The following is a 12,342-nucleotide window of genomic DNA, read 5'->3' on the forward strand; positions in this document are numbered from 1 at the left end:
TTCAAGAAAAAGAGTGATTTTGGAAATGGGTTCACTATTTGATCATTTGAGATAGAAATTGGGGGTTTGTGAACTATGTTGATGAAAGAAAGAAGTTTTGGTGAGATCTTCTTAAATATTTGAAGATGAATGGTTTTGGTGAGAAAACCTAGAAATTGGGAATTTTTAAAGAAGGTGTTGAAAATCTTTAGAATATGTTGTTATATTTATTTTTGTGTGCCAAAATAAATGATGTTTGAAAATTGTTTATTTATTACATATATATGATGATTTTCCATGGAATATGTTAATTGATGAGGTTTTGGAAATTGTTGCTTAAAAGTGTTGATATGGTCTTGAGATGACTACATTATTGGAAATGTTTGAAATGTGGGAATTATGTTATCCTTTGGATGAATTGAAATAAGAATATTTATTCATCTTGTGACATTGCATTGAATTTTGAAAGTTGATTTGAAAACTTGTATTGAGAAAGAATGTTGAGAAATGAGTTGTCATGAAATTGTTTTAGGGTAAATACGGTGGTAATTCTTGACAGGTAATGTAGAAGATAGGTGTCGAGCCTTCCAGCTGTGACTGGTAAAAATGACAAAGAATAGGTGTCGAGCCTTCTAGCTGTGACTAGTAAAAATGACAGATTATGGGTGTCGAGCCCTCCAGTTGATACTGGTAAAAAATGACAAATTGGTAGTACTTGTATAGTCTACTTGCAGACACTGACCTAAGGATTACCAAAGTTGTATTTACCGTCCCTTCAGTTAAATTGTTAAGTTTTGAACAATGGAGAATTACATGGCATCATTGAGCATATTGGTTTTCAAAAGGTGAAAGTGTGTTTTACTATCAAAAAAGGCATGGCATGGCATAAGCATTCCACCTTATGAGATTTGTATAAAATGTATATACTTTGTGAAGGATTTTCTTACTGGGCTTTGTGCTCACCCTATGGGATTTTTGTGCAAGAAATGATGTGGTGATTCCGCCTAACTGAAGGCGTGGAAGTGTGTGTAGAGAGCATAATGTGCTCGTTTGTTGTGACTCTGATTTCAAGCCAAGAGCTTTATGTGCGTGGGTTTGAATAACCATTTTGTGTAACCAGACTCAAGCCTCAAAAACTTGTAAACCCTTAGGGGTATTTGTTGTTTAATTAATTGTTGTTAAATTAATTTTATTCTTACAAGAAAACTATTTATTTCTTGTAATGCAAGTATAAGGATTTATGATCAGTTTTATCTTAAAGAGCCATGATCATTGTATTACCATTTGAGCATGAAAATGGGGGCGTTACAATCCCTGGCGAAGGCAAATTAGGAGCGAATTGGGAGGGGCCATACAAGATACTGGCCTTGCAAGGAAAAGAGCATACCACTTGGAAGACCTAGATGGTAAAGCTATCCCCAGACCATGGAATGCGGCCAATCTTAAGATATTTTACTTTTGAAATGTAACTTTTTCTATTCCTTTGCTTTTTGTAACTTGGCCTTTTGGTATTGGGTGTAAATCAATGACATGTAATGGAAGATAGCCCCACCTTTTTCTTATACTATGCGTTTCTGTACAAAGTTATTTCAAGGATATTAAGCTACTATGAATGCCAGGGGCAAGTTGTCAACAACGGCTTGACTTTGGCTGTGCAAATAGTTGGTGTTTTGCCCAACTTGCATTAGGGTCGAGCTGACATTGCTCGCCCACACAAACAGTTGGTGTTTTGCCCAATTTGTGGTAGGACCGAGCCGAAATTGCTCGACCGAACAAACAGTTGGTGTTTTGTCCAACTTGCGTTAGGGCTGAGTTGACATTGCTCGCCCATGCAAATAGTTGGCGCGTTTCCTAGCTTGTGCTAGAGCTGAGCTGACATTGCTCGCTCGTACAAACAGTTTGGCGTTTTGCCCAACTTGAGCTAGGGGCGAGCCAATTTCGTTCATAATTATCCGGGCTGATTTTGCTCGAATTGTGAGACTGATTGTGTTCGTCATTCACTGAGCTAATTTTTGCTCGCCGTTTAAAGTGCAGATTTTGTTCATAATTACCTGAGATGTTTCTTGCTTCCTAATGTAGAGCAGATTTTGATATCAAATTCGCTCAACTTATATTGTAGCCGAGCTGACATTGTTCGCCTGCTTAAAATGTTGGTGTCTTTGCCTAGTTCTTAATAGAGTTGGTGTTATGTTCAACTAATATTTTAACCAAGGTGAGTTTGCTTGATAGACTGAGACGATTTTATCTCAGCCAAACTGAAGAAAATGACAACCGTACAAGGCAAACGAAAAATTTGCATAACTTGGCGAGCAAAAAGTTGAACTTTTCATTCATCATCAAGTGTGATTACAAAAGTGGGGCGTAGCCTGGTTACATAAAAAAAAAAAAAAAAAAATGATCAATCCAGATCAACAGTCTCCGCTTGGTCGGTCGCCCCCCATCTCGGCATCTTCCACTTGAGCGCCAACCACCGCGTCCACCTCCTGCTCGGTCTCCTCATGCTCTTAGGCTCCTTCCTCAGAAACCTTAAAAGGAGGATTTTGCTCGGTTGGTTGCACGGTGGAAACTTCCGGCGCAGCTGCCAGCTTCGCCTCTTCTATTAGCTTCTTCTACACGGCGTTGGCATAAGCTTGCATGTGGACCGGGATGAAGGCGGCAGGGGGGTTTTGGAACATGTCGGAGTCCTGACCAAGGCCAAGTTTTTCCACTGCGGCTTTCCAATCGCACTGGAAAAAAATGTCCTTGGTCCCCTGCACCTGCCGTTCGTAAGCTTTTTCACCCTCTGCATAGCCGCGGTCTTCAACATCATCGACCTACTTATCCGGCTCGGCTTTGTGCGCTTCGCAGAGTTTGCGTAGCTTGACAATGTATCTGGCCTTGGTCACCTGGAGGGTGTTTTGCTTATCTTCATCCACCTTGGCCAGCCGCTCTGCGAGTCGGTCGCGCTCAACCACCGCCTCCTCCTGTGCGGCCTTAAACTTCTCTAGCTCGGCAGTCTTGGCCTTGTTATCAGTGATGGCCTCCCGCAAACTTTGTCACACGGCGATCATTCGCCCGTGAGCAAGATAATTTTTCTGCGCAGCTTGCGGACGGACAGCAGTTAGTGCGAGGAACCGATCAATAACTCATAGAAAAACAACGCAAACAAAGACTTGACTACTTACCAGGACGATTGACTTTGCCACCGAGCCGAGAACTTTCAGATCGGACAGTTCGTCATGTTTTTTCATGTCCACAGGGAGCAGTAAGCCCTTGGTCATGTTGAAGCCGAGCGAATAGTCCTTGTCGGCGTATACCGAATCAACCACCGACATTGCTCGACCTTTGTACGTCAACTCGGGCGACCAGACTGGGGGGGCGGTTGATCAAATAGATTGCCTGGCGAGAGATTCAGTCTGGTCTCCCTAATCGGACGATGGCCACTCAGCTGAATCCTCATCGACTAGATTCTGTTCGATTGGTGCCGAGCTCGATCTCTTCTTGGACCGACCAGTAGCTCGCTCACTAGCGAGAGCTAGCACCGATCTCTTGTCTGGCACGTGTTGTACGGAGGATTGATCTCCAACAGCTTCTATGTGCTGGGTGTCGCTCGGCTCGCCCGCAAGCATCGATTTGATAGCACGGGTTTTTGCCATCTCTTGTTCGATTGTATGGGGAACTAGTCTGATTGGTGGGAGAATTGGATCTGGTTCTAGAGAATGAGTGCGAAGAAAATCGATGACCCGGCTCTTGCGCGATATAGTATATCAGTAGCTCAGTTTGAATCCGAGCAGTTTCTGGGCTTCTCTTTCTTTCGCCGAATGCCGAAGAGCAACCCTTATAGCCTTCTGGTTGGCGTTAGAATAATCGTCCGCCAAAAGTTTGAAATCTGAAAAAATAAAATCGAGTGTTAGATCAGTTTAAACAAATTGAATCCGAAGAATTAAGCTGTGCTATGATGCTCACCAGCGCTTCCAAAGTTTTTATGTATGTACCAGCCCAGTATGGGCGCTTCGGTGTCTCCGTACCTCCCAGACACTCACAGGAAGTCGTCATTATTCACCTCTTTGTCTGGACTACCCTTAATGAGCTTTGCTCGGCCTTTTTCTGACCTTGAGGTACCAGCAGAAGCTGCTTTTATTTTTACTAAGGGTGTATTGGTGAAATATCTCAGCAAGGCCGAGATTTAGGCCTAGCATTCGGTTCAACGCGGCCATGCCATTTATTATTTTGTATGTGTTGTTTGAAACTTGGGCGGGACATAACCTAGTCTGCCTCAAAAATTTGCAGATCAAGGGTTGAATTGGGAAGCGTAAGCCGCCTTCCACAATAGACATGACCGTGAAGGGACATTTGTCCAGCTCGCCCCAGAGAGTGTCTCCTTTCTTGGCCAACTCCAAGTGGACATCGACTGGGATGTTGTACTCTCTAGGGAATTCAGCCATTGCCCCCAAGAGAGCTTACCATAAAACAGTGATTCCCTATCTATCCCGGTTTTATTTAGTTGTGTAATTCTAATTATAACATTTATAATTGTTTTTTAAAAAAAAATTCACTAAATATCAAAAATACAAAAATTCAATACATTTTTCATATTTTTGTGTATTTATTATTTTTTTAAAATATTTTTTCACAAATATTTTACTATTTAGATACATTTAAGTAAGGTACATCTAAAAAGTTAAAAAATTGCTAAAAAATTTAAAAATATTGACTAAAAATAAAAAAATATAAAAAATAAAAAACTCAATTTTAAAAAAATGAAACCAAACATACTAAATAAATTTCTTTACGTCTCATTGAGCTACATTTGTTGCAGGAGCAAGGATCAAAAAAAAAGAAGAAAGGATTGGCTTCCCTCCAGTCTGTGATCGGACTAGAGGGTGATGTTGGGCCTGTGAGGCCCACTACGTGTCCCGTTTAGATCATCTGAACCGTTCAATGTGTAGAACTCATAGATTACTATATGTCTAGCAAATCACGTTGCTCGGATATCGATAGTTATGTGATCAAATCAGTTTTGTATAACAAAATATGGACGGTAAAAAATAGATAGTTGATAGAAATCTTATTCGATGAAATAGTTATTGATATCTAATCAACGTGATTTTTTAAAGGTATATAGTACTCGACGAGTTCTACACATTGAACGGTTCAAATTATCAAAACGGGACCTATGGTGGGCTCCCACGGGCCTAACAACACCCTCAAGTTTGATCACGGACTAGAGGGAAGCTAAACCAAAAAACAAAAAAAAAATCTTTACGTCTCATCACGCTGCATTTGTTGCAGACTTTTTTTTGAGGGGGGGTTCAAAAAGGTGGGGTAAAATTATAAATTTACATTCTAACTATTATTTTATATTACTTTTTTTTTTTGGGTTCTAAAACTCAAAAGTTATCTCATACATCATTTTTTTTATCTACTTTTTTAATAAAAAAGTCAAAAAGTATATTTATTTAAGTTATGTCAAATAACTAATTTTTAAATTAAAGTGATAATTACTTATAATATTTAGGATAACTTTTCTCTCTTTTATCTTCTTTAATTATTAGTCAATCAACTTTCTTGCGCATCATTTAATTTAAAAAGTGAATCTAAAAAGAAAGCTTGTATATCATCACTTTCCCTTTTTCTCAATTGTTTGGTAAATAAAAAACTTAGCGTCGCATAGAAATCTTAGGTTTTTTGAAAAGAAATTTAGCATTGAAAAGGGAATTGAAGAAAAAAAATTAGTTTATATTTTATTAACATATACCTCATTTTTTTTTCTTTCCCTTGCAAATACTTACCTAAACAAGTTGTGCATTTGGGTATTTTCATAGATTTACTTTTGTGTGTTTCTTGATTTCATCTTTTCTTTGCTTGGTGATAACTTGTGTGGCTATTATTGCAGTGTGTGACTTTGATTTATACTTTACTTTCGTTTCCTATGACTAGGATCGGAGCATGCACAACTGTACAGTTTTGCATTACGTTGTAAGTAATGACGTGTATCGATTCCCGCATCCTGAACTAGATAAAAGTTGATTGTTAATAAAATTGTATTCAATAATTATTTGATATATATGGACTAGTTTTTGTAAATTTCTTTACTTTATATAAATATTGCGTGATATATGATAATTGTTTATGTGCAGATAAATACTACTTGGTTGACAGTGGGTATAATAATTAGAAAGGGTTTTTAGCACCATTCAAGGGCCACCTATATCACCAATCAACTTATCACAACCGACGACCACAGGACGACTACGAACGCTTTAATAGGGCACACTCGTTGTAGCGTAGTTGCATTGAGAGAACGTTTAGGGCATGGAAGTCAAGGTGGGACATCTTGAGGAACATTATGAAATATGATTTTCGGACAGTACAAGTTTCCTTGTAGTTGCAACATCAATGAGCTTACATAATTTTATAAGTAATGTTAGAGATCCTAAAAATTTTGGTAAAATTTTTATCAAATATCTCACATTAGTGTGGGATCCACATGGGATCCACACCCATACGAGACATGTGGTAAAAATTTTGATAGAATTTTTGAGGCGTCTAGCATTTTTGTAATTTTAGACGAAATAGCCTCGTTGATGAAGTAATGCAAAATATCCAAAATGTCGAGGACTATGAAGCGCTGGACCTTCCCAACCACCCAATAATGACAATAATTGGAGATATAATGATTCTAGGAAATGAAGACATTGAAATGGCCAATGTAAGGGCGACTATTGCATGAGCATTGGCAGTACGAGCGCACGTGTAGTAGCTTTGTTTGTGGGGGCAATGGAAAGTAGATTACAAGATTGTTTGTGTTTATATGAGAAATGTAATTTATGTTATTTAAAACATTCTATTTTTGTTTGTTAAATAAAAAAAATTCATGTCATGAAACGTTGAGGGTAAAAAAAGATTCAATTTTTTTTAAGAAGTTATTTTTTATTTACGGATCACTAAATAAAATCTTCTTTCTTTTAGATCATCGTGAAATATTTTCCTATTAAACTTGGCAATTGTTAAGTTTTATTATGGAAAATTGTGATGCCAACATAATAAAACGAAATGGTACAAATTCACGATAAACAGATTTGTACAATTTTTAACGAATGAGGTTAAATAGATTGGAGCAATAGTGTTATTTTGCAAATACATGTATATTTTCACAACACACTTTTGTTTCATATTATTATTTTTCATTGAAATAAGAGTTTTGCAACCACTACATGAATTAACACATTTGCCGACCAAAAAATTGGTCGCTAAAAGTCCATTTTTGGTCGGCAAAACATATTCCCGACCAATTTTTTTGGTCGCCAATTTGGTCGGCAATTGAGGGTCGCAGAAAGTAATTAGCGACTAAAAAGATTTTTAGTCGGCAAAACGTTCTATTTGGCGACTAAATTGTTGGTCGCTAAACATATAATTATCGCGACTAACCTATTTAGTCGCGAAAAGACTTTGGTTGGCAAAAATTACATTCAACGACCATACATGTTAGTCGCTAATTTGGTCGGCAAAAATTACTTTCAACGACCAACAAAATTGGTCGGCAAAAATTACATTCCACGACCAAAACTTCTTCGTCGCTAAATAATAGTTTCTACGACCAAAAAATTTGGTCGCTATTTGTTACTTTTCGCGACCAAAACTTTTGATCGGCAAAAGTGAGATTCCACGACCAAGTGTTATTTTGGTCGGCAATAGATGTATTTTTTGCGACCAAAACTCTTAGTCGGCAATTGTCATTTTTTGCGAAAAAAAATTATTTATTTGTCGCGACTAATAAATTGGTCGCCAAAAGCAAGAAAACAATACACCTGTAATTCCTAATAATTCATTCAATCCATAATAAACTTATAATTTTAAAGCATCATACAAATCAACTGAATCATTAACATTCGACACAATACATAATTCATTAACATTCGACACAATCCAACATTCAATCCAATTTTTTTTTTGTTTTGAACAATCAATTTTTGTTTATAAACATTCAATCCAATATTGAACAAAATTCATTCAACCCAACCTAAATATAACATTAAAATTCATCATATTTTCCTGCTCAATCCCAAACTTTACAATCATTCCATTCAAAACATTAATTGAGACAAGTTTTAAACATCCATCCATTGAAAATCAGTAAGTAATTGAACAAAAATTAAAAGCAAAATCAATGAAGGAATCCAAAAAAAATTCTAAAACAGGAAGGAATATATATGGTTTTGAAGCATCAGCCTTGTGCTTGATCGTTTTTGGAAGTCACCTAAAAATAAAATAAGAAAAGTTAGAATCTAGAAAAACATCCAAAATGAAGTATTCTCATAAAAAAAAAAAAATTAACCATATGGCAAAAACTTTATATGATTACATTACAAACATTTGATGATGACTATACCACAATTAAGTATTGGCGTACCTAAACAATGAGACAAAGCAGCTCAGCAAGTCTCGCCAAGGTAATCCTTCAGTAATACTTTGAGACAACAAGGATGTTCTGCAAGAAACAATAATGTCTTATAGATGAACCATTGCAGCATATAATTGAAATATATAATTGAACATGAGTGAAAGATTACATGTTCTATTACTCTCTGTCTCAAATCTTTAGCTGCTTTTGTTTCTCTCTCCTTTTGCTAAGCCCATTTACAACAAGAAATTATATGCTTCAAGTGTCCTTGATATCTTGTATTTACTTCAAATTTTTATTTTTTTTAATTTTCCTTTTCAAATATTTTTAATCCATTTCAAATACACTTGAGATTCTCAGTCTAACCACCACTATTTATATATACACACACCATGGATGCAACAAATACCTATAGATGCAAAGGTAAAGAGGAGCAATATGATTACCATAAATGGAAATGTTAAGGGAAGGGAATGACCTATTATGACATGGGATGTGGTAGTAAAAAAAGGATAAAAATTTAATTAATTTAATTGAAGATATAGCCTTTGACCGAGCAGGACGGTGACAAAAGATTCATGTAGCTGACTCTACTTGATTGGAACACCAGGCTTAGTTTAGTTTTACACACCAAATTGATCCATTTAGAAAACTTATTCTGATATCTTCAGTTGTCAGATATATCATTTTAAACCTGTCCATGATTTATACATTTGAATGGAGTAGTGCGGTCCAATTGATATGAACAATAAGTGCATTCAAATGCTAATGCAAAGTGTAACCATTCCACTGGGACACTAATCTGTTAATAGAGTTCAAATTAAAACAAAATTCAAAATCTGTTTCTGATAGATAAACAACGGAGACATTCTAACCTGATTATTTGAAGCCTGTTCATGTATCTGATGTGGCTGCATATTCAAATCCATCATATTTGTCTTCGTGTTGGCATGCCCATCGGCATTGGCATTCGTAGCTGACTCTGGAACCCTGTGATTCTGCTGGATCTCTCCCATCGTCAATCCGAGTTGCTGGTTCTCTCCCCTCCTGTTCTCAGTTGGATCCTCCATACGGCCAGGCTTATCCCCGGGAAACTAAAGATAAAACCGAGGGAAGAAAAAATTGTAAGAGTCTTAGCATAACATTCAGAAGAATAAATATGATCCAGTTCTATCCCACAGAAACAAACCTCAATTCTCTGCCTCAATGCAAGATATCTTTCATGGGTTCTTTTACCTCCTACATGAACAATCATATCGCACTGCAAACAAAGGGAGCTTCCATCCACCTCACAGTAAAAGAAAGCTGCACATGCACAATTCAAAGAGACAAACATAAGTTTAAACCTTTTTGACCCTCTTACAAAAACAGAAAGCATATTTGACATTATGAAAATCTGCATACCAAGTGCATTTTCACATATGTCAGAGTCACCCCCAAACATAAACTTTGGTTCTATTTAAACAGATAACTAGACACCAACATTTGGGCAACAAACAAGAGAAAGCATCAATCAATTTCAATTTTCAACAACTGATGTACCATACCCATGATAAGTAATTGGAAGTTAAGGAGATGCAATGAATAAACCAGTTGACTCAGTCAATTCCATATTCAGAAGGTATTTTCTTATTTACAGTCAGTTTCAGGATCTTAAAAGCCCAACTCAAGTTCAACCAATGGTAGACAAATTAGAATTACATTGTTAGGGGAAAAGTATTGACCTAAAGGGAAGGAGCCAATTAACACAGGATCATATATAGTCATCCCATCAAGTAAACTATACACCAAAGTCAAATTAGGCAAAAAATATTTTGTAACAAAGTGTATGCAAGAAAATAGATAAATCCATTTGAAATAAATAGACCATAAAACTCAGAGAAAAATAGGGGCATTAAAGTTTCATGAAAACAATACCAATTCCTTGCCAAGCTCAACATCATCTTGGTAGCTGCTCTGCTTGCCTTGGCTACTCCCACAAAAGACACAAATACTCTTGAACACAAAAAGATATGTACACACATAGCTAATACACGCAAACTTAACTTAACAAGATATCATAACATTAAAAACAAAACTTAACTTACATCACATGTGCCGACCAAAATCTTATGGTTAGGGTCTCTTTTTATATAAATTATTGCTTTATTACCAATCATGATGCTCCACATAACCATCTAATCATTATTTATGCACAACAAATGAAAGTGAATTTACATAAAAGAAAAAAAGATTCATTGTAATTTCCATCAGCTAGGAATATGGCTATTCATGACATGAGTGATACTGAGCAGGAAAACAGAATTTACATGTGGGTTCCTAATCAGCTCCATGTCATCAAGGTGGCCCCCAAGTGTATCACCTGGCATGAGCAGTGCACCAACATTTTTTTCTAAATAATTAGGCTTGTTCAGTTTGTGAGCTCTTTCCTTCTAACATCTCAATAACTAAATTCTCAGGGAAAAAAAATAAACTACACAAATACACAAATTCTCATAATCTGCTTTAAAACCAAACACAACATTCAAAAGATAGCTATGACTGAAAAGTACCTAACCTGAAGTAATTCACTATTACAGCTTCTGGGCGAAATTCTTCGGATATTACTGACGAGTGTATCTCACAGAACTGCAATGAAACAATGTTCAAAATAAATTGATGACCGGTGTTCATGCTAATTAAACAAAGATGTACAATATGACATATGTACTAGAATTGTAATTCAAGCCAATTGATGAAAAAACTTACATGAGACACGGGTCAAAACAGATAGTTGGTGCAAATATCTTATGAAAGTTCAATAGACATCAAACGATATAGAAATTCACAGTGGTGACCTCCTAGCTTGAAGCAATACCAATCATGGTCCAAATGGGTTGCTAGTATTGAAAGAAATAAAGGCCATAGTACTCAATTTGAGATAAAAACTGAAAAAGAACAATATGAAATTAGCAATCACCTTGGACCAGCCAAATTGCAGTCCAAGAGTACTCCACCATAACTTCTGCAGCAAACCAGATGCTGGTATCAATTTCAACATATTTCCTCTTGATGATACACCAGGTTCCTCACAAAATTTCCATCTAGGACCATCAACATGACTGACAAAAGAATTAAACTCAGAACCCTCCTCAACATATCCTTCAATGCATTGACACTGAGACAAGGCTCAAGGAAAACATTTCGAAAATTTCCATCTAATTTTATTTCCTTAAAAAAAATCCCTAATTTCTAACATTCTTGCTTCAATCAAAAAGGGTATTGCTAAAACATTATCAAATAAAAAACTAGTCAAGAAGTAGAAAAATTGCTACATAGTGAACCATTGCTAGATGCTTGGACCAACTCATGATTGGAAATTTGTAAGCATAGAAGAATTTCATGGAGTTCTTAACATTGTGTAATTACTTTGATATCAGCTATTACAGAAAAAGGTTCAAGAAAACCAAGAAACATCAAAAGAAAATTAATGGATTATGAAATTACAGTAGCTCTAAACCAATATTTATGCATTTTTTCAACAACGCAACAGATATGCTAGCATTATGTTGAAGGGGTACTATACATGTATGCCACTGAACTACGCAGACAGAGCCACAAAATCGACTGACTAAAGTGCATAAGCTACAAAGAAAGAACTAATCTTGCAAATGACTGAAGTCTAGCCCACATATTAAAAATGAAAACTCATGAACTAAAAAAAGCCAGCTTATTAGCTTATTAGATTATTTAGGTCACAACATCTCTACTTTTTATCATGCCTTTTTGTAACAAGATGATACAATCCTTGCGTAGGTGAGGTCCCAGAACAAGAGAGAGAGAGAGAGAGAGAGAGAGCATACTTCTTCATAAGTTTCTCATTTTGCTCTCAACAGAACAAGAAAGGCACTGATCAACGCCTCATTAGCTTCATGCAAAAGAAAATCCAGAGACGCCTCGGCCTCTGATTCCGACAAGTCAACTTGATTAATCAAAGACTC

The 12,342-nt window shown here is 36.4% G+C and overlaps 1 protein-coding gene across 1 annotated transcript; it reads right to left on the minus strand.

Annotated features, from left to right (window-relative positions):
• Nucleotides 1–7,970: 7,970 nt before the first annotated feature.
• On the minus strand, nucleotides 7,971–12,104 carry LOC114307714 (B-box zinc finger protein 19-like). The gene is made up of 5 exons (XM_082888666.1): nucleotides 10,915–12,104; nucleotides 9,552–9,667; nucleotides 9,238–9,456; nucleotides 8,372–8,449; nucleotides 7,971–8,218 (listed from the first exon to the last, which is right to left on the minus strand). The coding sequence occupies exons 1-4, from the start codon at nucleotides 11,033–11,035 to the stop codon at nucleotides 8,420–8,422; spliced, it is 486 nt and encodes a 161-aa protein (XP_082744792.1). The 5' UTR covers nucleotides 11,036–12,104; the 3' UTR covers nucleotides 7,971–8,218; nucleotides 8,372–8,419.
• Nucleotides 12,105–12,342: the final 238 nt, after the last annotated feature.

The sequence above is a fragment of the Camellia sinensis genome, chromosome 9 (genome assembly GCF_055761805.1).
Source record: "Camellia sinensis isolate YWXY chromosome 9, ASM5576180v1, whole genome shotgun sequence".
In the NCBI taxonomy this organism is placed as follows: domain Eukaryota; kingdom Viridiplantae; phylum Streptophyta; class Magnoliopsida; order Ericales; family Theaceae; genus Camellia; species Camellia sinensis.

What these genes read in the sequence shown, in the direction of transcription:
- LOC114307714 (XM_082888666.1), bottom strand. Translation starts at nt 11,035, where the DNA reads ATGAACACCGGTCATCAATTTATTTTGAACATTGTTTCATTGCAGTTC. An exon ending in AGTGAATTACTTCAGGTTAG is followed by an intron (nt 9,668 to 10,914) that starts GTACTTTTCAGT and finishes GTGCATGTGCAG; the next exon opens with CTTTCTTTTACTGTGAGGTG. An exon ending in AACAGGCTTCAAATAATCAG is followed by an intron (nt 8,450 to 9,237) that starts GTTAGAATGTCT and finishes TGTTTCTTGCAG; the next exon opens with AACATCCTTGTTGTCTCAAA.